The 21600-nt window shown below is 44.1% G+C and overlaps 1 protein-coding gene across 2 annotated transcripts in view; it reads right to left on the bottom strand.

The window, feature by feature from the left end:
• The window catches only part of LOC106596863 (leucine-rich repeat and fibronectin type-III domain-containing protein 2), a 197290-nt gene that overhangs the window by 10282 nt on the left and 165408 nt on the right, over positions 1 to 21600 (bottom strand). For both annotated transcript variants that reach the window (XM_045695816.1, XM_045695817.1), the window contains one exon: positions 16863 to 18259. In XM_045695816.1, the coding sequence (XP_045551772.1) occupies positions 16863 to 18238 (1376 nt within the window). In that variant the 5' untranslated portion in view covers positions 18239 to 18259. The remainder of the gene's footprint in view (positions 1 to 16862; positions 18260 to 21600) is intronic.

Raw genomic sequence — 21600 nt, 5'->3', positions numbered from 1 at the left:
GCAAATACAGACAAGGTCATGCCAAATGGGTTTATTGCTCCATTGATTTAGCCTAAACATCAGGGTGCTGGGAAATTTGATTATGCTTTTATAAGCAAAAATCCCTAATGGACTCTGCAGTCCCTGCTAGGGCATTTCTTGGGAGATGCTGCTGCACTGTATTGTACTGTAGCGGCAGCGGGGAGATTAAATGAGTCGTGACTTTCGCCAGTGTCTGTGTCCATACCCTTGAGTGTATATCTTGCAATAAAACTTCCCGCTATACTAACTATAATTGATGAATGAAAAAAATAAATAATAGGGTGATAGGTGAGGGGAGCACCTATGGGATTTGTGTGTGGATTTTTATTGGGGATAGGGTAGGGTAGTGCCTTTTTTTCCTGGTTTACATTCACAATTTTGCAGGTTTTCATATAATTTATTCTATCCTAGCCAACTTTGACCATCTGCTTGCATGCACCTCCCCTATCAGGGGTTTTTGGTACTTTCCACATCACCAGCCTGTGCCACAGTCTCCACATGGGTTGCCGCCGTCAGCTCAGGGCTCATATTCATCACGCTGGCACAAGAATCGGGTGGTGGACAGCACATGGTGCTGAAGTTATCCTAATTCGAGTAATTCATTTCAGCAGTCTTCATTTTAATTAAAATTAACTAACAACGAGAGGACTTTGTATTGGAGCCTATTTCTTCCTATTTAAGAAATAAAATGTAAGCCTACCTGTTGACAGACTGAATCATGGGCTACCCATACATTTTTTGTCCAATTCCTCTCATAGTGTCACCATTCATTAATTACACTACATGACCAAAAGTGGACACCTGCTCGTTGAACATCTCATTCCAAAATAATGGGCATTAAAATGGAGTTGGTCCCCCCTTTGGTGCAATAACAGCCTCCACTCTTATGGGAAGGCTTTCCACTAGATGTTGGAACATTGCTGCGGGGACTTGCTTCCATTCAGCCACAATAGCATTACTGAGGTTAGGCACTGATGTTGGGCGATTAAGCCTGGCTCGCAGTCGGTTTTCCAATTCATTCCAAAGGTGTTCGATGGGGTTGAGGTCAGGGCCCTGTGCAAAGTTGGAAGCACATAATCGTCAAGAATGCCATTGTATGCTGTAGCGTTAATACTTCCCTTCACTGGAACCAAGGGGCCTAGCCCAAACCATGAAAAACAGCCCCCAACCATTATTCCTCCTCCACCAAATTTTACAGTTCGCACTATGCATTGGGGCTGGTAGCATCCGCCAAACCCAGATTCGTCCGTCAGACTGCCAGATGGTGAAGTATGATTCATCACTCCAGAGAACGCATTTATACTGCTCCAGGGTCCAATGGCTGCACGCTTTACACCACTCCAGCCCATGCTTGGCATTGCGCATGGTGATCTTAGTCCTGTGTGTGGCTGCTCGGCCATGTAAACCCATTTCATGAAGCTCCCGACGAACAGTACTTAGGCTGACGTTGCTTCCAGAGGCAGTTTGGAACTCGATAGTGAGTGTTGCAACCGAGGACAGAACATTAATACTCTCTCTGGCAGGGCAGAAATTTGATGAACTGACTTGTCGGAAAGGTGGAATCCTATGGCAGTGCCACATTGAAAATCCCTGAGCTCTTCAGTATGGTCATTCAATTGCTAATGTTTGTCTATGAATATGTGCTCTATTTTATACACCTGTCATCAACAGGTGTGGCTGAAATAGCCGAATCCACTCATTTGAAGGGGTTTCCACATACTTTTGTATATATAGTGTACCTGTGTCCGTGAAGGGTTTGGTCTGTTAAGTTAAAACCAGTGCTCAAATTGAGAGGGTAGGCCAAGTGAGGGTATGCCAGAGCCTACTTCTTGATAAAGACAATGGCAAAAAGCATACCCCTTTTAAGCTTAAGAATTTGAATTCTGATTTTATAAAGCTGTCTATAACAACGCTTTCCTCCGCAATGCTTTATGCTAGAAATTAGCTGAAAAATGCACAAGACAGACGTGACTCTGATGCATATGATGCATATGGGGATGTCTGATGCATATGGGGATGTCTTTAGTTCGTGTCTATGAAATTCAGCTACGATGCTGAGCTACGAAGTTCTTTAGCCGAGTAATCATTTTTATTTTATTTTTTGGCAAGTAATTTAATAGGCCTACAATTCTGACGCTATCAATTGAGCTAGGCCTATTCACATTCTTTAAAAGAGAAGATATTTAAACCCAGGCAGCTCTGATGGACGCACTCATGACCTTCTCTTGTTGGGTTACACCTAGGAAGAGTAGCCAGCAGTTAAGGATACTTTTTTTTTGCTTAAGTCCTCTGTCTGGGGTGGAAAGGTAACTTTTGAAATTAGGCTACAATGCTTATAATCAATCATATGATGTCTCAAATTGAATTCTTTGCAAACAGCGACTGTTCTGTTACAAGTCAGTTAGGATCACCACTTTTTTAAGAATGTGAAATGTCAGAATAATAGTAGAGAGAATGATTTATTTCAGCTTTTATTTCTTTCATCACATTCCCAGTGGGTCAGAAGTTTACATACACTCAATTACTATTTGGTAGCATTGCCTTTAAATTGTTTAACTTGGGTCAAACGTGTTGGGTAGCCTTCCACAAGCTTTCCACAATGAGTTGGGTGAATTTTGGCCCATTCCTCCTGACAGAGCTGGTGTAACTGAGTCAGGTTTGTAGGCCTTCTCGCACACACTTTTTCAGTTCTGCCCACATATTTTCTATAGGAATAAGGTCAGGGCTTTGTGATGGCCACTTCAATACCTTGACTTTGTTGTCCTTAAGCCATTTTGCCCCAACTTTGGAAGTATGCTTGGGGTCATTGGCCATTTGCGAGCAAGCTTTAACTTCCTGACTGATGTCTTGACCTGTTGCTTCAATATATCCACATACTTTTCCTACCCCATGATCCAATCTATTTTGTGAAGTGCACCAGTCCCTCCTGCAGTAAAGCACCCCCACAACATGATGCTGCCAGCCCCGTGCTTCACGGTTGGGATGGTGTTCTTCGGCTTGCAAGTCTCCCCCTTTTTCCTCCAAACATAACGATGGTCATTATGGCCAAACAGTACTATTTTTGTTTCATCAGACCAGAGGACATTTCTCCACAAAGTACGATCTTTGCCCAATGTGCAGTTGCAAACCGTAGTCTGGCTTTTTTTATGGCAGTTTTGGAGTGGTGGCTTCCTTGCTGAGCGGCCTTTCAGGTTATGTTGATATAGGACTCGTTTTACTGTGGATATAGATACTTTGTACCTGTTTCCTCCAGCATCTTCATAAGGTCCTTTGCTGTTGTTCTGGGATGGATTTGCACTTTTCGCATCAAAGTACGTTCATCTCTAGGAGACAGAACGCGTCTCCTTCCTGAGCGGTACGACGGCTGCGTGGTCCCATGGTGTTTATACTTGCGTACTATTGTTTGTACAGATGAATGTGGTACCTTCAGGCATTTTAAAATTGCTCCCAAGGATGAACCAGACTTGTGGAGGTCTCCAATTTTTTTTCTGAGGTCTTGGCTGATTTCTTTTGATTTTCCCATGATGTCAACCAAAGAGGCACTGAGTTTGAAAGTAGGCCTTGAAATACATCCACAGGTACACCTCCAATTGACTCAAATGACTAGAGTTGCATTAAATGCATTTATAAAACCATTTTTTTTCGGGACCCGCAAATAAAACTATAGGTGCATGAAATGCTCTATTATAAAGCAGATTTTTTTTTTCACCCCCTGATTGTAATAATGAGGTAGGTAGGCCTAATTTGGTGGTAATCATTGTTTTGGGTTAATTCAATGAAGGGGGAGAGTGCTGCCATTTTTTTCAAGTACAACGGGAGAGTCATGTGAAAATATTTTTTACGTTACAGACCCTGGTCCCTTAGGCTACTCATATCTTACATTTTTCACCCCTTCTTCGTGGTGTCCAATTGGTAGATCCAGGAGAGGTGAAGGTCGAGAGCCATGTGTACTCCGAAACACAACCCTGGCAAGCCACACTGCTTCTCGACACACTGCTCATTTATCCCAGAAGCCAGCCGCACCAATGTGTCGGAGGAAACACCATCCAACTGACGACCGAAGTCAGCTTGGAGTCGCCCGGCCCGCCACAAAGAATCGCTAGAGCAGAGTTCGGCCGGCCGGCCGAACCCTCCCCTAACCCGGACGATGCTGGGTCAATTGTGCACCGCCTCATGGGTCTCCCGGTCACGGTCGGCTGTGACACAGCCTGGGATCAAAGCGGAGTCTGTAGTGACGACTCAGCACTGCGATGCTGTGCCTTAGACCGCTGTGCCACTCGGGAAGCCCAGGCTATTCAAATGTAAGAGAATCCTGCTATGAGCCCATCAATACACAAAATGTTCACAAATGGAGTTCCTAAATCCAAAGTTAATTTTATTTATTTGAATTGTTTAACCTTTATTTAATTAGACAAGTCAATTAAGAACAAATGATTATTTACAATGACTGTCTACCAAGAGGGAAAAGGCCTCCTGCAGGGATGGGGGAAAATAAAATAAATAAATACATGTAGGATAAAACACACATCACGATCCCACAACACTACATAAAGAGAGACCTAAGACAACAACACAACATGGCAGCAACACATAACAACACAGCATGGGAGCAACAGAACATGACAACAACACCGTAGCAACACATGGCAGCAGCACAACATGGCAGCAGCACAAACATGGTACACACATTGTTAGGCGCAGACAACAGCATGAAGGGCAAAAAGGTAGAGATAACAATACATCACTCGAAGCAGCCACAAGTGTCAGTTATAGTGTCCATGATTGAGTCTTTGAATATAGACACAGAGATAAAACTGGCCAGTTTGAGTGTTTTTTGCAGCTCGTTCCAGTCGCTAGCTGCAGTGAACTGAAAAGAGGAGCGACCCCGGGACGTATGTGCTTTGGGAACCTTTAACAGAATGTGACTGGCAGAACGGGTATTGTATGTGGAGGATGAAGGGTTGCAGTAGGTATCTCAAATAGGGGGGAGTAAGGCCTAAGAGGGTTTTATAAATAAGCATCAACCAGTGGGTCTTGGGGCGGCAGCGTAGCCTAGTGGTTAGAGTGTTGGACTAGTAACTGAAAGGTTGCAATTTTGAATCCCCAAGTGTCCTGACAAGGTACAAATCTGTTGTTCTCCCCCTGAACAAGGCAGTTAACCTGCTGTAATTGAAAATAATAATTTGTTCTTAACTGACTTGCCTAGTTAAATAAAGGTAAAATAAATTGTGCCGAGTATACAAAGATGGCAAGTTTACAGAGTACTTCTGCATTGTTCAGGGTTTTAGGCTGGGTTTTTGTAGAAGCACTTTGTGACGTCAGCTGATGGAAAAAAAAGCTTTCTAAATAAATTTGATTTGATATAGAGTGCAGTGATGTGTCCTATTAGGAGCATTGGTGGCAAATCTGATGGCCGAATGGTGAAGAACATCTAGCCGCTCGAGAGCATCCTTACCTGCCAGTCTATAAATTACTTCTCTGTAATCTAGCATCGGTAGGATGGTCATCTGAATCAGGGTTAGTTTGGTAGCTGGGATGAAAGAGGAGCGATTACGATAGAGGAAACAAAGCCTAGATTTAACCTTAGCCTGCAGTTGAGCCTTGATTTGGAGGTGTTTCGAGCAAGGTTAAGGGCAGAGAATAATTATTGGACTTTAAGAAAGCTTTGTTGTAGAGTGTTTAACACAAAATACTGTATCATCTGCATATAAATGGATGAGAAGAGCTTCTGACTGCCTGAGCAATGTTGTTGATGTAAATTGAGAAGAGCGTGGGGCCTAGGATTGAGCCTTGGGGTATTCCCTTGGTGACAGGCAGTGGCTGAGACAGCAGATGTTCTGACATTACACATTGCACTCTTTGAGAGAGGTAATTAGCAAACCAGGCCAAAGACCCCTCAGAGACAGCATTACTCCTTAGACCCACAAGAATGGAATGGTCTACTGCATCATAAGCTTTGGCCAAGTCAACAAAAATAGTCGCACAACATTGCTTAGATTCAAGGGCAGTGGTGACATCATTTAGGACCTTTAAGGTTGCAGTGACACATCCATAACCTGAGCAGAAACCAGATTGCATACCAGAGAAAATACTATAGACTATAGATCAAGAAAGCCAGTCAGTTATTATTATTGACAAGATTTTCCAACACTTTTGATAAACAAAGCAAGTTAGTAATTGGCCTATAACAGTGAGGATCAACTTTATCTCACCCTTTAAATAAAGGACGCACCGTGGCTGCCTTCCAAGCATTGGGAACCTCCCCAGAGAGGAGAGAGAGGTTGAAAAGGTGAGAGAAGGAAGGTAACCTTAAAGAAGAAAGGATCTGAACCATCTAACCCAGATGTTGTTTTTTGTGTTGTTTAAGGAGCTCCTTTAGCACCTCAGACTCAGTGACCACCTGCAGGGAGAAGCTGTGTAGCGGGGCAGGGGGAAAAGAGGGAGGAGCATCAAGGGCTAGTCGCATTAGAAGGGCTGGGAGGTGAGGAAGTGTTGGATGTACAAGGAGGCATGGCTGAGTCAAATAGGAAGTTATTCTCCAGGTCTTTCACCGTTTTCCAGAACATCTTGGGGTTAGACCCACAGAGAGAAAACTGCTCCTTAAAAGTAACTTACTTTGGCCTTCCGGATAACCTGAGTGCACTTATTTCTCATTTGCCTGGGCGACAGTCAGTCAGCCTGAGTTTTTGTGTGCCGAGCTTTTCTCCAAATGGTGTTCTTGAGGTGGGGTGACTCTGCCAGATCACAGTCGAACCAGTGGCTGACCCTGTTTTTAATTCTGTTTGGAATCATACCTTTGGGAATGGTAATAATACGAGAGAGATTTAGAGTGTCCCATTGTCTTAAGACTTGGTCAGGTGGTTTAAGCATGTCCTAGTTTAGGTCAACTACTGAAGTAGGATAAATTGTGACTTAGTGTAAGGGGTCAGGAGGGAGCTTAAGGCAGGTAGGGTACAAGGCCGGTGCTGATGGTGGACAATAACACCCAGCAAATGTCAACAAAGAGCCATTTGAAAGCTTAATGCTTAAAACCAGCAAATCAAATTGTTTGGGGACAAACTTTGTGGAGAAAACCGAACACTGAAGGTTTTCCTTGGTAAAGATTGCCACTCCACCCCCTCCTTTGGAAGATCTGTTTTGCCAAAAAAGGTTATAACTAGAACAGTTAACATCAGTGTTGAGAACACTCTTTCTTAACCATGTCCCAGTAATGAATTACACATCTGGATTGGAGCTGTGAACCCACACTTTCAATTGATCAATTTTAGATAATAAGCTTCTAGTGTTAACGTGCAGAAAACCCAGGCTTTTACGAGAGCAAAAATCATTGAAGCAGAAATCATCAGCGCACAAGTCAGAATTGAGGCTAGCAACAGTAGACGGGCCATGGTGTACATGCACATTTCCAGATATTATCTGCAGTAATACAATCATGGCACAGCAGAGGACAGGGAGAGCTGATTTTTTTATGATATTTGAATGTGCATCAGATGGCAACAAGATCATAGTGTACAGCAATTTCATCAGGTAACTTGAATACAAAGGCTGGCGAGAGGGGGTTTGATTAGGATGGAAGGCCAAGATATCGTGCAACCTATAGAGAGTCACGAGTTGGGGAACAAACATTGCCTGTCCCACAGTCAGGTAAACAAGCAAGTTCAAAGTCAACAAAGCGTGCAGGGGTCATGGAGCAAATAGCACAAACCAGAAGAAAAAAGTTAAATGGTTTGGGGCTAACCATTGTAACTTCAAAGAGTCACTCGCCCCAACAAAAAAACGTGAGAGAGTAGCTCTTTATGAGTTCAGTAGGTTATAAAAGTCTAATATAAAATAAATAAATAAATGGCTTATGCTAGTTAATTAAAGTGTTACTGAGTAAAGCTCAAATAATAAGATTCACAAGTTAATTAGACAACATAAAATTCAAATCAGTCAAAATTCTGTGGTGTGTGTGCATGTACAGTTGAAGTCGAAACTTTACATACACCTTAGCCAAATACATTTAAACTCCATTTTAAACAATTCCTGACATTTAATCCTAGTAAAAACTCCCTGTCTTAGGTCAGTTAGGATCACCACTTTATTTTAAGAATGTGAAATGTCAGAATAATTGTAGAGAGAATAATTTATTTCAGGTTTTATTTCTTTCATCACATTCCCAGTGGGTCAGAAGTTTACATACACTCAATTAGTATTTGGTAGCATTGCCTTTAAATTGTTTAACTTGGGTCAAACATTTCGAGGAGCCTTCCACAAGCTTCCCACAATGAGTTGAGTGAATTTTGGCCAATTCCTCCTGACAGAGCTGGTGTAACTGAGTCAGGTTTGTAGGCCTCCTTGCTCGCACATACTTTTTTAGTTCTGCCCACAAATTTTCTAAAGGCTTGAGGTCAGGGCTTTGTGATGGCCACTCCAATACCTTGACTTTGTTGTCCTTAAGCCATTTTGCCCCAACTTTGGAAGTATGCTTGGGGTCATTGTCCATTTGGAAGACCCATTTGCGACCAAGCTTTAACTTCCTGACTGATGTCTTGAGATGTTGCTTCAATATATCCACATAATTTTCCTGCCTCATGACGCCATCTATTTTGTGAAGTGCACCAGTCCCTCCTGCAGCAAAGCACCCCCACAACATGATGCTGCCAACCCGTGCTTCACGGTTGGGATGGTGTTCTTTGGCTTGCAAGCCTCCACCTTTTTCCTCCAAACATAACGATGGCCATTATGCCCAAACAGTTCTATTTTTTGTTTCATCAGACCACAGGACATTTCTCCAAAAGTACGATCTTCGTCCCATGTGCAGTTGCAAACCGTACTCTGGCTTTTTTTATGGTGGTTTTGGAGCAGTGGCTTCTTCCTTGCTGAGCAGCCTTTCAGGTTATGTTGATATAGGACTTGTTTTACTGTGGATACAAATACTTTTGTACCTGTTTCCTCCAGCATCTTCACAAGGTCTTTTGCTGTTGTTCTGGGATTGATTTGCACTTTTCGCACCAAAGTACGTTCATCTCTAGGAGACAGAATGCATCTCCTTCCTGAGCGGTACGGCGGCTGTGTGGTCCCATGGTGTTTATAGTTGCGTACTATTGTTTGTACAGATGAACGTGGTACCTTCAGGCATTTGGAAATTGCTCCCAAGGATGAACCAGACTTGTGGAGGCCTCCAATGTTTTTTCTGAGGTCTTGGCTGATTTATTTTGATTTTCCCATGATGTCAAGCAAAGAGGCACTGAGTTTGAAGGTAGGCCTTGAAATACATCCACAGGTACACCTCCAATTGACTCAAATGATGTCAATTAGCCTATCAGAAGCTTCTAAAGCCATTTCTGGAATTTTCCAAGCTTTTAAAGGCACAGTGAACTTAGTGTATGTAAACTTCTGACCCACTGGAATTGTGATACAGTGAATTATAAGTGAAATAATCTCTATGTAAACAATTCTTGGAAATATTACTTGTGTCATGCACAAAGTAGATGTCCTAACCGACTTGCCAAACCGTAGTTTGTTAACAAGAAATTTGTGGAGTGGTTGAAAAACGAGTTTTAATGACTCCAACCTAAGTGTATGCGATCTTCCGACTTCAACTGTATGTGCGTGTGTGCTCAATGCGAGCGAGTGAAAGCTTGGGAGAGAGGTTGAGTGTGGCTAGGGTACCTGTGCCAGACAGGGGGACACAGGCCAGGGCAGACGGGGCCCAGATCGCCGGGTGGGATCCAAGCAGCAGTGCAGCAGGCAACGGGAGTAGGTGTCACACCCACTTGAGAGAAGCTTTTGTAAGGAGGCTGAGTAGGAGAGGATGCGTTCAACCTTACCAGACACGTGGTGGAGCAGATAAAAACGTCCAAAGGGAAAAGCTGAATGAAAAACGCTGGGCGAAGACAAAACCAAGACGCCGGTAAAAATGCTAAATTCCAAAGCCAGATCAAACAGAAATTAAAGTAAAGAACAAAAAAGTAAATGCTGCAATGTCCCAGCAGCGTCCTTAGCCAGCAGTCATTTGTTAGAAAGGTATTCATCATAACTGTTAAAAAGACGAATGTATCCATCTCCACCTCTGATTTCTTTCTGAAATGCAGCATTAAAATGCAAATACAGATTCCCATCTCCCTCCCTTTAAAAAACTCTAAACCTCATGATCTGCCTGAATATTTCATTACGTTATGACTAACACAGGAAGTCATCCGTTCACTCGTACCCAAATCGGACACATTTAAAAGACCACATTCTCAAGTATTGATGTCTTGTCCTAAGGATAGGTTCAAGTTCAACAAACAGAAATATAAAATGGGTTCAGGGAAAGGCTCTAGATGGGCAAGAACCCTGTTTCTGTGTGTACTATGGGCTAATGCTTACATAACATACAGTAAAAAGAGTGGAGACAATTATCTTGACATTACATGATGTTGAGTACTATATGGCATGAGGCACATTAACCGTTTCTCACAGAGAGTGCTAATCAAAGTAGCATGTTTCTTTGTGATGCGTGAGCAGTGGAGCGTGGATCCACACTACTCTCTTCAACTCCAGCTAATAGCCAATAATAGTGGCCCCAGGAGCTTGCTATCATTTCTGAAGCACATCTCCAAGCCGAGGAGAAGCATAGGCATTAAATCACATGGCATGCGACAATCCAACCATTATATGGGGGGGCCTCATTGCACTTCAACTGAAATATCATTGAATGTCCCCGTCTGACACATAACTTCCATTACTATGTCCATATACACTGTTAGAAAAAAGGGTTCCAAAAGGGTTCTTTGGCTGTCCCCATAGGATAACCCTTTTTAGTTCCAGGGAGAACTATTTTTGGTTCCTTGTAGAACCGTCTGTGGAAGGGGTCCTACATGGAACCCAAAAGGGTTCTATCTGAAACCAACAAGGTTCTTCAAAGGGTTCTCCTATGGAACCATTTTAGGTTCTAGAATGCACCTTTTTGTCTAAGTGTATAGCACCTTCCTTGGCTTCTATCTCTGCCTCTAAAATCCTGATGGATAAACATAATGCCCTTAACATATTCATGATGATACATCCTCTGGGTATACAGCATATTATTTCTATCTTTCCCTAACCATATGGTAAATCAGTATACTGTTTGATTCTCTTCCAAGCCCTTTGTCAATTCTACATATTTTACCCTTGACGATTTATGTTTGGCAGAGAAACGAGAAAACATATTATTTTGAGTGTCAGAGATTTGTGTTGAAGAGTAAGAAGGACTGTTTTTCTCACTTGCTGTTATCAAAATCGAATCAAATGTTATTGGTCAAATGCGCCGAATACAACAGGTGTAGACTTTACAGGGAAATGCTTACTTATGAGCCCATTCCCAAAAATGCAGAGTTAAAAAGTAGACAATGAGGGCCAATACCGAGTCAATGTGCCGGAGTATGAGGTAGTTGAGGTATATGAGGTAATTCAGTATGTACATGTGGGTAGGGATAAAAGTGACTAGGCAATATATAATAAACAGAGCAGCATCAATGTACGCTGCCATTCAAAAGTTTAGGGTCACTTAGAAATGTCTTTGTTTTTGAAAGAAAAGCACATTTTTTGTCCATTAAAATAACATTAAATTGATCAGAAATACAGTGTAGACATTGTTAATATTGTAAATGACTATTGTTGCTGGAAACAGCTGATTTTTAATGGAATATCTATATAGGGGTACAGAGGCCCATTATCAGCAACCATCACTCCTGTGTTCCATGGCACATTGTGTTAGCTAATCCAAGTTGATCATTTTAAAAGGCTAATTGATCATTAGAAAACCCTTTTCTAATTATGTTATCACAGCTGAAAACTGTTGTTCAGATTTAAGAAGCAATAAAACTGTCCTTCTTTAGACTAGTTGAGTATCTGGAGCATCAGCATTTGTGGGTTTGATTACAGGCTCACAATGGCCAGAAACAAAGACCTTTCTTCTGAAACTCATCAGTCTATTCTTGTTCTCAGAAATTAAGGCTATTCCATGCGAGAAATTGCCAAGAAACTGAAGATCTCGTACAACGCTGTGTACTACTCCCTTCACAGAACTGTGCAAACTGTCTCTAACCAGAATAGAAAGAGGAGTGGGAGGCCCCGGTGCACAACTGAGCAAGAGGAGAAGTACATTAGAGTGTCTAGTTTGAGAAACAGACGCCTCACAAGTCCTCAACCGGCAGCTTCAGTAAATAGTACCCTCAAAACACCAGTCTCAACATCAACAGTGAAGAGGCAACTCCGGGATGCTGGCCTTCTAGGGAGAGTTCCTCTGTCCAGTGTCTGTGTTCTTTTGCCCATCTTAATCTTTTATTTTTATTGACCAGTCTGAGATTTGGCTTTTTCTTTGCAACTCTTTCCAGCTACAATAGTCATTTACAACATTAATAATGTCTACACTGTATTTCTGATCAATTTGATGTTATTTTAATGGACAAAAAATGTGCTTTTCTTTCAAAAACAAGGACATTTCTAAGTGACACCAAACCTTTGAACGGTAGTGTATGTGAAGTGTGAAAATGTGTCTATGTGTGAGTGTGTGAGTGTGTGTGTGTGTGTGTGTGTATGGTGTCAATATGCATCTCTGTGTGTTTTGTGTCTGTGAGCGTATGTAGTGTATGTGTGTTGGAGTGTCAGTGTAGTATGTGTGAGTGTGTGGGGAGAGTCTCGTGAGTGTGCATAGAGCCAGTGCAAAAGGGTATGTGCAAAACAATTAAGATAAAGATATAATTTGAATAACTGTTCAGCAGTCTTATGGCTTGGGGGTAGAAGCTGTTCAGGTGCTTTTGGTCCCAGACTTTGGCGCTCCAGTGTCGCTTGCCGAGTGGTAGCAGAAAGAACAGTCTATGACTTGGGTGGCTAGAGTCTTTGACAATTTTTAAGCTCATCATCTGGCACTACTTAATATGGAGGTCCTGGATGGCAGGGAGTTCAGCCCCATTGATGTACTGGGCCATACACATTACCCTCTGTAGCGCCTTGCAGTTGGATGCCAAGCAGTTGCCATGCCAAGCGGTGATGTAGCCAGTGTAAATGCTCTCAATGGTGCAGCTGTAGAACTTTTTGAGGATCTGAGGGCCCATGCCAAATCAGTTCAGCCTCCTGAGGGGGATGAGGCGTTGTCATGACCTCTTCACGACTGTGCTGGTGTGTTTATACCATGAAAGGTCCTTAGTGATGTGGACAGTGAGGAACTTGAAGCTCTTGACCCGCTCCACTACAGCCCTGTCGATGTGAATTGTGGTGAATTGTGGTTTCCTGTCATCCACAATAAGCTCCTTTCTCTTGCCCGAGTTGAGGGAGAGGTTGTTGTCCTGGTACCACACTGACAGGTCTCTGACCTACTCCCTATAGGCTGTCTCATTGTCATCGGTGATCAGGCCTACCACCATCATGTCATTTGCAAACATGCCTGTGGGTCCCCCGTGTTGAGAGTCAGCGTGACAGATGTGTTGTTGTTGTTGCCTACCCTCACCACCTGGGGACGGCTTGTCAGGAAGTCCAGGATCCAGTTGCAGAGGGAGGTGTTCAGTCCCAGGTTTCTTAGCTTAGTAATGAGCTTGGAGGGCACTATGGTGTTGAATGATGAGTTGTAGTCAATAAACAGCATTCTCACATAGGTGTTCCTTTTGTCCAGGTGGGAAAGGGCAGCGCAATAGAGATTGCATCATCTGGGAATCTGTTGGGGCGGTATGCGAATTTCAGTGGGTCCAGGGTTTCTGGGATGATTGTGTTGATGTGAGCCATGACCAGACTTTCAAAGCATTTCATGGCTACAGATGTGAGTGCTACGGGGCGGTAGTCCTTTAGACATGCTACCTTGGCTTTCTTAGGCACAGGGACTATTGTTGTTTGCTTGAAACATTTAAGTATTACAGACTGTGTCATAGAGAGGTTGAAAATGTCAGTGAAGACACATCCTGGTAATCCCTCTGGCCCTGCGTCCTTGTGAATGTTAACCTGTTTAAAGGTCTTACTCACATCGGCTATGTATCATACTGTCATCTGGAACAGCTGGTGCTCTCATGCATGCTTCAGTGTTGCTTGCCTCGAAGCGAGCATAGAAGGCATTTAGCTCGTATTCTAGGCTCGCTATACTGAGCAGCTCATGGCTGGGATTCACTTTGTAATCCGTGATAGTTTGCAAGCTCTGCCACATCCGACAAGTGTCAGAGCCGGTGTAGTAGGATTCGGTCTTAGTCCTGTATTGATGATTTGCCTGTTTGATGGTTCGTCGGAGGGCGTAGCGGGATATCTTATAAGCATCCGGATTAGTGTCCTGTTTCTTGAAAGCGGCAGCTCTAGCCTTTAGCTCACTGCGGATGTTGCCCGTAATCCATGGATTTATTTTTTGGGATATGTATGTATGGTCACTGTGGAGATAACGTTGTCGATGCACTTATTAATGAAGCTGGTGACTTATGTGGTAAACTCAATGGCATCGGATAAGTCCTGTAGTTTAGCGTCCGCTTCATTGGACCACTTCCGTACTGAGTGTGTCACTGGTACTTCCTGTTTGAGTTTTTGCTTGTAAGCAGGAATCAGGAATATAGAGTTATGGTCCAATTTGCTGAATGGAGGGTGGGGGAGAGCTTTGGATGTATCTCTGTGAGTGGAGTAAAGGTGATCTAGAGTTTTTGTCCGTCTAGTTGCACAGGTGACATGCTGGTAGAAATGGGGTAAAACTGTCACACCCTGATCTGTTTCACCTATCTTTGTGATTGTCTCCACCCCACTCCAGGATTTGCCCATCTTCCCCATTATCCCCTCTATATTTATACCTGTGTTCTCTGCTTGTCTGTTGCCAGTTCGTCTTGTTTGCTCAAGTCAACCAGTGTTTTGTGTCTCAGCTCCTGCTTTCTCCAGTCTCTCTTTTTCCTGCCCTCCTGTCCTGACTCCGAGCCCGCCTGCCTGACCACTCTGCCTGCCCCTGACCCTGAGCCTGCCTGCCGACCTGTACCTTTGCCCCCCTCTGGATTACCGATCTCTGCCTTACCCTGACCCTGAGCCTGCCTGCCACCCGGTACCATTGCCCCACCTCTGGTTTACTGACTACTGCCTGCCTTGACCTGTCTATTGCCTGTCCCTGTTGGAATATTAAACTATTGTTTTTTCAACGTGGTCTGCATCTGGGTCTTACATTCATACCTGATAAAAATGGATTTCAGATTTCTTGCATTAAAATCACCGGCCACTAGGAGCTCCGCCTCTGGATGAGCATTTTCTTGTTTGCATATGGCCCTATACAGCTTGTTGAGTGCAGTCTTAATCCCAGCATCAGTTTGTGAAAGATGAAAGCTTTCTTGGTAAATAGTATCGTCTACAGCTTATCACAACGTATCGTATCTCAGGCAAGCAGAACCTCGAGACTTCCTTAATATTAGAGATTGCGCACCAGCAGTTGTTTATAAAGAGACACACATACCACCCCCTGATCTTACCGGACTCTGCCATTCTGTCTTGCCGATGCATAGAAAAACCAGCTAGATGTATAGTATCCATGTCCTTGTTCAGCCAAGACTCCGAGAAGCATAGGATATTACATTTCTTAATGTCCGAATGGTGCTTGTCCAGTTTATTCTCCAGCGATTGCACATTCGCCAATAGAACAGAGAATGTAGAGGCAATTTTTTTATTCTCCGCTGTATTCTCACCAGGGTGCCTGTGCGCCGGCCTCTATAGAGCCGTCTTCATGTCCTTTGAGTGTCAGGGATTAGGGCCTGGTCCAGGAGAATCACTATGTCTTTCGCCTCCAACTCATTGAAGTAGAAGTCCTCGTCCAAATCGAGGTTAGTGATCGCTGTTCTGATGTCCAGAAGCATAGGAAACGATGGCAGAAACATTATGTACAAAAAAGTTGAGATCAGCGCAAAAAAAGACACAAAATAGCACAATTGGTCAGGAGCTCGGAAAACAGCTGCCATTCCCTCCTGTTCTAAAAATGTTTTATTACACTGACTATAGGTTGCAAGATTTACACTATCATTTTAATCATCACTGTTATAATGGCAATTTATAATCTACCGTCCAATTCCACTGAAATAAGTAATGTTCTAAACTAAAACGCTATAATAACGAACTGTAGTGGCAATGACTGAAAAAACTGATTACAGAGAAATAAAATATAATATATAACGAAAGGGATACATCTCTCGAGGCTCCAGCTGAAAAGATCTGACTTTTTTTCTCAAGGTTTTAACAGAGTAACTGATTTAAATGGCATTAAGTAATTGGATTTCCTTTCTGGCTGGTTTCACAGTCGTTTGGAGATGTGCTACTTTACAATGTATCAGCTTCCAGTAATCCATTTTCAGCCTCATCAAATAGCTCTGGATTGACAGAATATCCACCCATTGATTTTAGGGATGGAATTCTCTTGCTTATGGCCTGCTAAGCATAAGCGAGCCGAACGCCACGCAGCACTTAGCGAAAAAAGGCAGTGTAAAATTGGAGAGTGAGTTGTTTCGCTGTCGAACAATTCAACGGACAGACAAAAGCAATGGATGATGGATGGATCACTTAGGATCGAGCTATATTAGCTCGATTATTATGGAAAACTCGGTTTGAAAGGCTGAAAGTTCTGTACACATGGCAGTGTTATTGATGCTGTGCATTTCGTCTAGTGTAAAAGGCTTTGTTTAATGTTTGGCACAATCCATCTATCTTTGGTGAAAGCTGAGAGCAAAATTCTCTTCAGGCAAACAAAACAAGTCACCTGGAGTGTTAAAACAACACTTGTATTGAGTGTCTCCTCCATACAATATATCACAGCTTGTTATTTGGTTACTTCATATATCAAAGCTATCGGTGTACCTTCTCATCTGAAAATGAATGAAACGTTTAAAAAAGTCTGCATTTGTTACCTGTAGATGAGGACTTCGTCGTCGGAACAGTTGTACTGGAGCTGAAACATTTTCACCTTGGGCGCTGCCTTGCTGACTGTCCACTTAACCAGAGCTGAAATAGCCGTCACCTCTGACACAGTGACCACTTTCTCAGGCGGGCTCTTAGGACCCCCCTTGCTGATCCTGGTGGTGCCTGTGATGTCTGAGAGGCGGGACTTGGGCTGCGAGGCCTGACTGGTGCCGTTGCTAAGGTGGGGCAGCTGAATGATTGACAGCTCCACAGAGGCGGTGGACTCTCCAGCCACATTGGCAGCGATGCAGGTGAAGGTACCGTAGTCCTTGGAGGTGGTAATGAGGATTTCCAGGGTGCCATTGCGGTAGACGGCGGTACGGGATGAGTTGCCAAGGAGACGGTCATCGGGGGCCATCCAGTGGATGGTAGGGGTGGGGTCTCCAACAGCCTCGCACCTCAGGCTGGCCGTCTGGCCCTCCAGCACCAGCATCCTGTGGGTGTGCTGAGTGATGAGTGGCGGCTCGCACACAAACTCCTCCTCCCTCACATACCAGAAGTAGCGCCCTTTCAGGCTGGGAGGGGAAGCACAGGTCTCCATGTCGTCGTCCCTCTCCAGCCGCCGCAGCCACAGCACCTCGCAGTTACAGTGCAGGGGGTTTCCCCCGATGCTAAGGGACAGCTGAGGGGTGTAGGGCGTGGTCAACAGCACCAAATCCTGTGCCCTGGCGAAGATGGGGTCCGGGGGCAGCTTCTGCAGCCGGTTGGAGGTGAGATCCAGGCGAGCCAACCTTTCTAGATCAGTAAAGGTCCCCTCAGGGATAAAGTCCAGGAGGTTATGATCAAGACTCAACTGGTGCAGGGAGACCATCTGCTTAACTGAGTCCCAGGGCAGGCTCCTCAGGTTGTTGTAGGACAGATCCAGATCCTCCAGGGAGGGGGCCAGGTCTTCGAAGGTCCTGTCTGAGATGCGTCCCAGCTGGTTGTTGTTGAGGATGAGGTGCTGCAGGTTAACCAGGCCCCGGAGATCCTCTGGTCCCAGCTCCATGAGGCGGTTGTTGTCCAGGTGTAAGGAACGCAGGGTCTCCAGGTCGCCGAAGGAGAAGGGCTGGATGTAGCTGATGGTGTTGCGGCTGAGCGTCAGGTCCACCAGGTCGGTCATGTTGGCAAAGTCCTGCTGGGCGATGCGGAGGATGTAGTTTCCACCCAGCCGGAGCTCCACAGTGCGCCGATCGAGGTCCAACGGGACGAAGAGAAGGCCTTTGGAGGGGCACAGGGTCCCCAGGGACTCGGATAGGTTCTGGCAGACACAGTACTTAGGGCATGCATGGGCCATCATCACTGCGGTTCCCAGGACCAGCAGGCAACAGAGGATGTGGTCCATGCTAGAGTCACACAAAGGAACCTACACGCAGAGAGAGAGAGAGAGAGAGAGAGAGAGAGAGAGAGAGAGAGAGAGAGAGAGAGAGAGAGAGAGAGAGAGAGAGAGAGAGAGAGAGAGAGAGAGAGAAAAAAAGAAGACATGAATAGTTATTTCATAGCTGGCACTTCTCATTTCACTATTGCTGTGGCAGACAATCATGAGCTCATGCTGCTGTAAACTATCTATGCGGGTCTCTGCCTAGAGCAGTGGGGTTTTGGGGCCTGTTGTTGACAGCCTCCCTGGGTAATCTTGATGTGTATTGATTGGACTGCATTTTGATCAAACTCAACAGCTGCCATCAAATCCACATGGATTAGAACTAGATTTGATCTGTTGTTTATGGCCGGATAGGAATGGATGTGGGTGGATGTGTGTGTGTGTGTGTGTGTGTGTGTGTGTGTGTGTGTGTGTGTGTGTGTGTGTGTGTGTGTGTGGGGGTGGGAGGGTCGTCTTTACAATAAATCTGTGAATCCTAATTAATCATTTAAATAACAATATTAAGTCACTTATCTACTAACAGCTAGTCACAAGACAGTACATAGAGGCAGATATAACCAAGTGTTGCTCCAGTGAGACATCAAAACATTTATATTTACCATGTTCTATTTGTATTTTTGTCAAAATTAAGTTATAACTTTGTTCTGTTCAATGTTCTCTACCTACACCATATAAAATAAATATGTGGACACCCCTTTAAATGAGTGGATTCGGCTATTTCAGCCACACCTGTTGCTGACAGGTGTATAAAACCAAGCACACAGCCATCTCCATAGACACACATTGGCGATAGAATAGCCTTACTGAAGAGCTCAGCGACTTTCAACGTTCCACTGTCATATGATGCCACCTTTCCAACAAGTCAGTTCGTCAAATTCCTGCCCTGCTAGAGCTGCCCTGGTTAACTGTAAATGCAGTTACTGTGAAGTGTAAATGTTAAGGAGCAACAACGGCTCAGCCGTGAAGTGGTCGGCCACATAAGCTCACAGAATGAGACCGCCAAGTGCTGAGGTGCGTAGGGCATAACAATTGTCTGTCCTCGGTTGCAACACTCACTACCGAGTTCCAAAGTACCTCTGGAAGCAACATCAGCACAATAACTGTTTGTCAGAAGCTTCATGAAATGGGTTTTCATGGCCGAGCAGCCACACACAAGACTAAGATCACCATGCGCAATGCCAAGCGTCATGGTGAAAAGCTCTTCCGCCATTGGATTCTGGAGCAGTGGAAATAAGTTCTCTGGAGTGATGAATCACGCTTCACCATTTGGCAGTCCGACAGACGAATCTGGGTTTGGCGGATGCCCCAATGCACAGCGCCAACTGTAAAGTTCGTTGCAAGAGGAATGGTCTGGGGCTGTTTATCAGGGTTCGGGCTAGGCCCCTTACTTCCAGTGAAGGGAATTCTTAACGTTACAGCACACAATGACATTCTAGACAATTCTGTGCTTCCAACTTTGTGGCAACAGTTTGGGGAAAGCCTTTTCCTTTTTCAGCATGACAATGCCCCAATGCACAAAGCGAGGTCCATACAGAAATCGAGATCGGTGTGGAAGAACTTGACTGGCTTGCACAGAGCCCTTAGCTCAACCCCATCGAAAACCTTTGTGATGAATTGGATTGTCGACTGCGAGCCAGGCCTAATCACTGACCTTACTAATGCTCTTGTGGCTGAATGGAAGAAAATCCCTGCAATGTTCCAACATCTAGTGGAAAGCCTTCCCAGAAGAGTGGAGGCTGTTTTAGCAGCAAAGGGGGGACCAACTCATGATTTCGGAATGAGATGTTCGACGAGCAGGTGTCCACATTTGGTCATGTCAAATCAAATCAAAGTTTATTTGTCACGTGTGCCGAATACAACAGGTGTAGACCTTACAGTGAAATGCTTACTTATAGGCTCTAAACAGTAGTGCAAAAAAAGGTATTAGGTGAACAATAGGTAGGTAAAGAAATAAAACAACAATAAAAAGACAGGCTATATACAGTAGCGAGGCTACATACAGACACCGGTTAGTCAGGCTGATTGAGGTATGATGTACATGAAGATATGGTTAAAGTGACTATGCATATATGATGAACAGAGAGTAGCAGTAGCGTAAAAGAGGGGTTGGCGGGTGGTGGGTGGGACACAATGCAGATAGCCCGGTTAGCCAATGTGCGGGAGCACTGGTTGGTCGGCCCACTTGAGGTAGTATGTACATGAATGTATAGTTATAGTGACTATGCATATATGATAAACAGAGAGTAGCAGCAGCGTAAAAAGAGGGGTTGGGGGGGTGTATATCATACTCTAAATACCCCAATTCATGTTGTTAAGTTCAAAAGAATGCAATATAAAAATAGCTGACCACCAGTCAAACTGATGAGGGTTCTGAAATGTAATGCCAATTGTCTCAGAATCATCTTTTTGCAGATAGAACGCTATAGTCCCAAGCTCCCGATGTGTTATGTTGGTACAGTAAGTGTGGTTGCACACTGCCATAATACACATCACTAATAACCTTTAGATGTACGAGTTACCATAACCAGTCTCATGGATTGCGAACTCTGGAAAATCAGCTTTAAATTTCTTAGCAACCCATATGGAACAATCTTCAGAGTTGATGGTGTCTTTTGGACAGTTCACAAGGTTAATTGAGGACCTCTTTGAGTGATGTCATTGTTTTTCTTGAGTGTGTTTGTAATTTAGTATATTTGTATTCTATTATATTTAGTAAATTGTGTGCATGCAGGGCTCCCTTGCGAAAGAGACCTTGGTCTCAATGGGACTGACTCCCTGTTGAAATAAAGGTAAAATGCATCCCACCTATAGGGGGCAGTGGCAGCTGGGACCAGGTAAGGAGCCGTCGGTATGCATAACAAGTCTGTAGTGTGCACAGGTGGAGGGAATTACCGAGCTAATCAGCTGAATGAGTGTGATCTCCCGACCTGCGGGGCTTTTGATTTGGTATCTTTCGTTTGACATGCCCTTTTGGAGTTTCATTTTGGTATTATAATTTGTTTGTCACCAACTTAAACATCAACGACCCGCCTGTGCTACTTTCACGCTAATGCACACACCTAGTCAGGATACAGAACAATTGTGCAAGCTTAGGTTGTCTAAACAGTTCCGCAACACATGTACAATTTGTCTAAAACACACTATCGCATTTATGACAGAGCCATTAATCATGGAAAAGGTGGCCCTTTAATGGCTCCTGTCGTTTATGGTCCTCTGAGGACACCGTAATGGTCCCTTTCGGGGGAAGTCATGTGACACAGGTCAATTCCAATAATGGATATTTCACTCAGGTGGAGATAATACTGTAAACATAATGTATTCTTTGT

The sequence above is a fragment of the Salmo salar genome, chromosome ssa15, assembly GCF_905237065.1.
Source record: "Salmo salar chromosome ssa15, Ssal_v3.1, whole genome shotgun sequence".
NCBI lineage: Eukaryota > Metazoa > Chordata > Actinopteri > Salmoniformes > Salmonidae > Salmo > Salmo salar.
The sequence above is the reverse complement of the archived record's forward strand: the minus strand, read 5'-3'. Positions and strand labels throughout refer to the sequence as shown.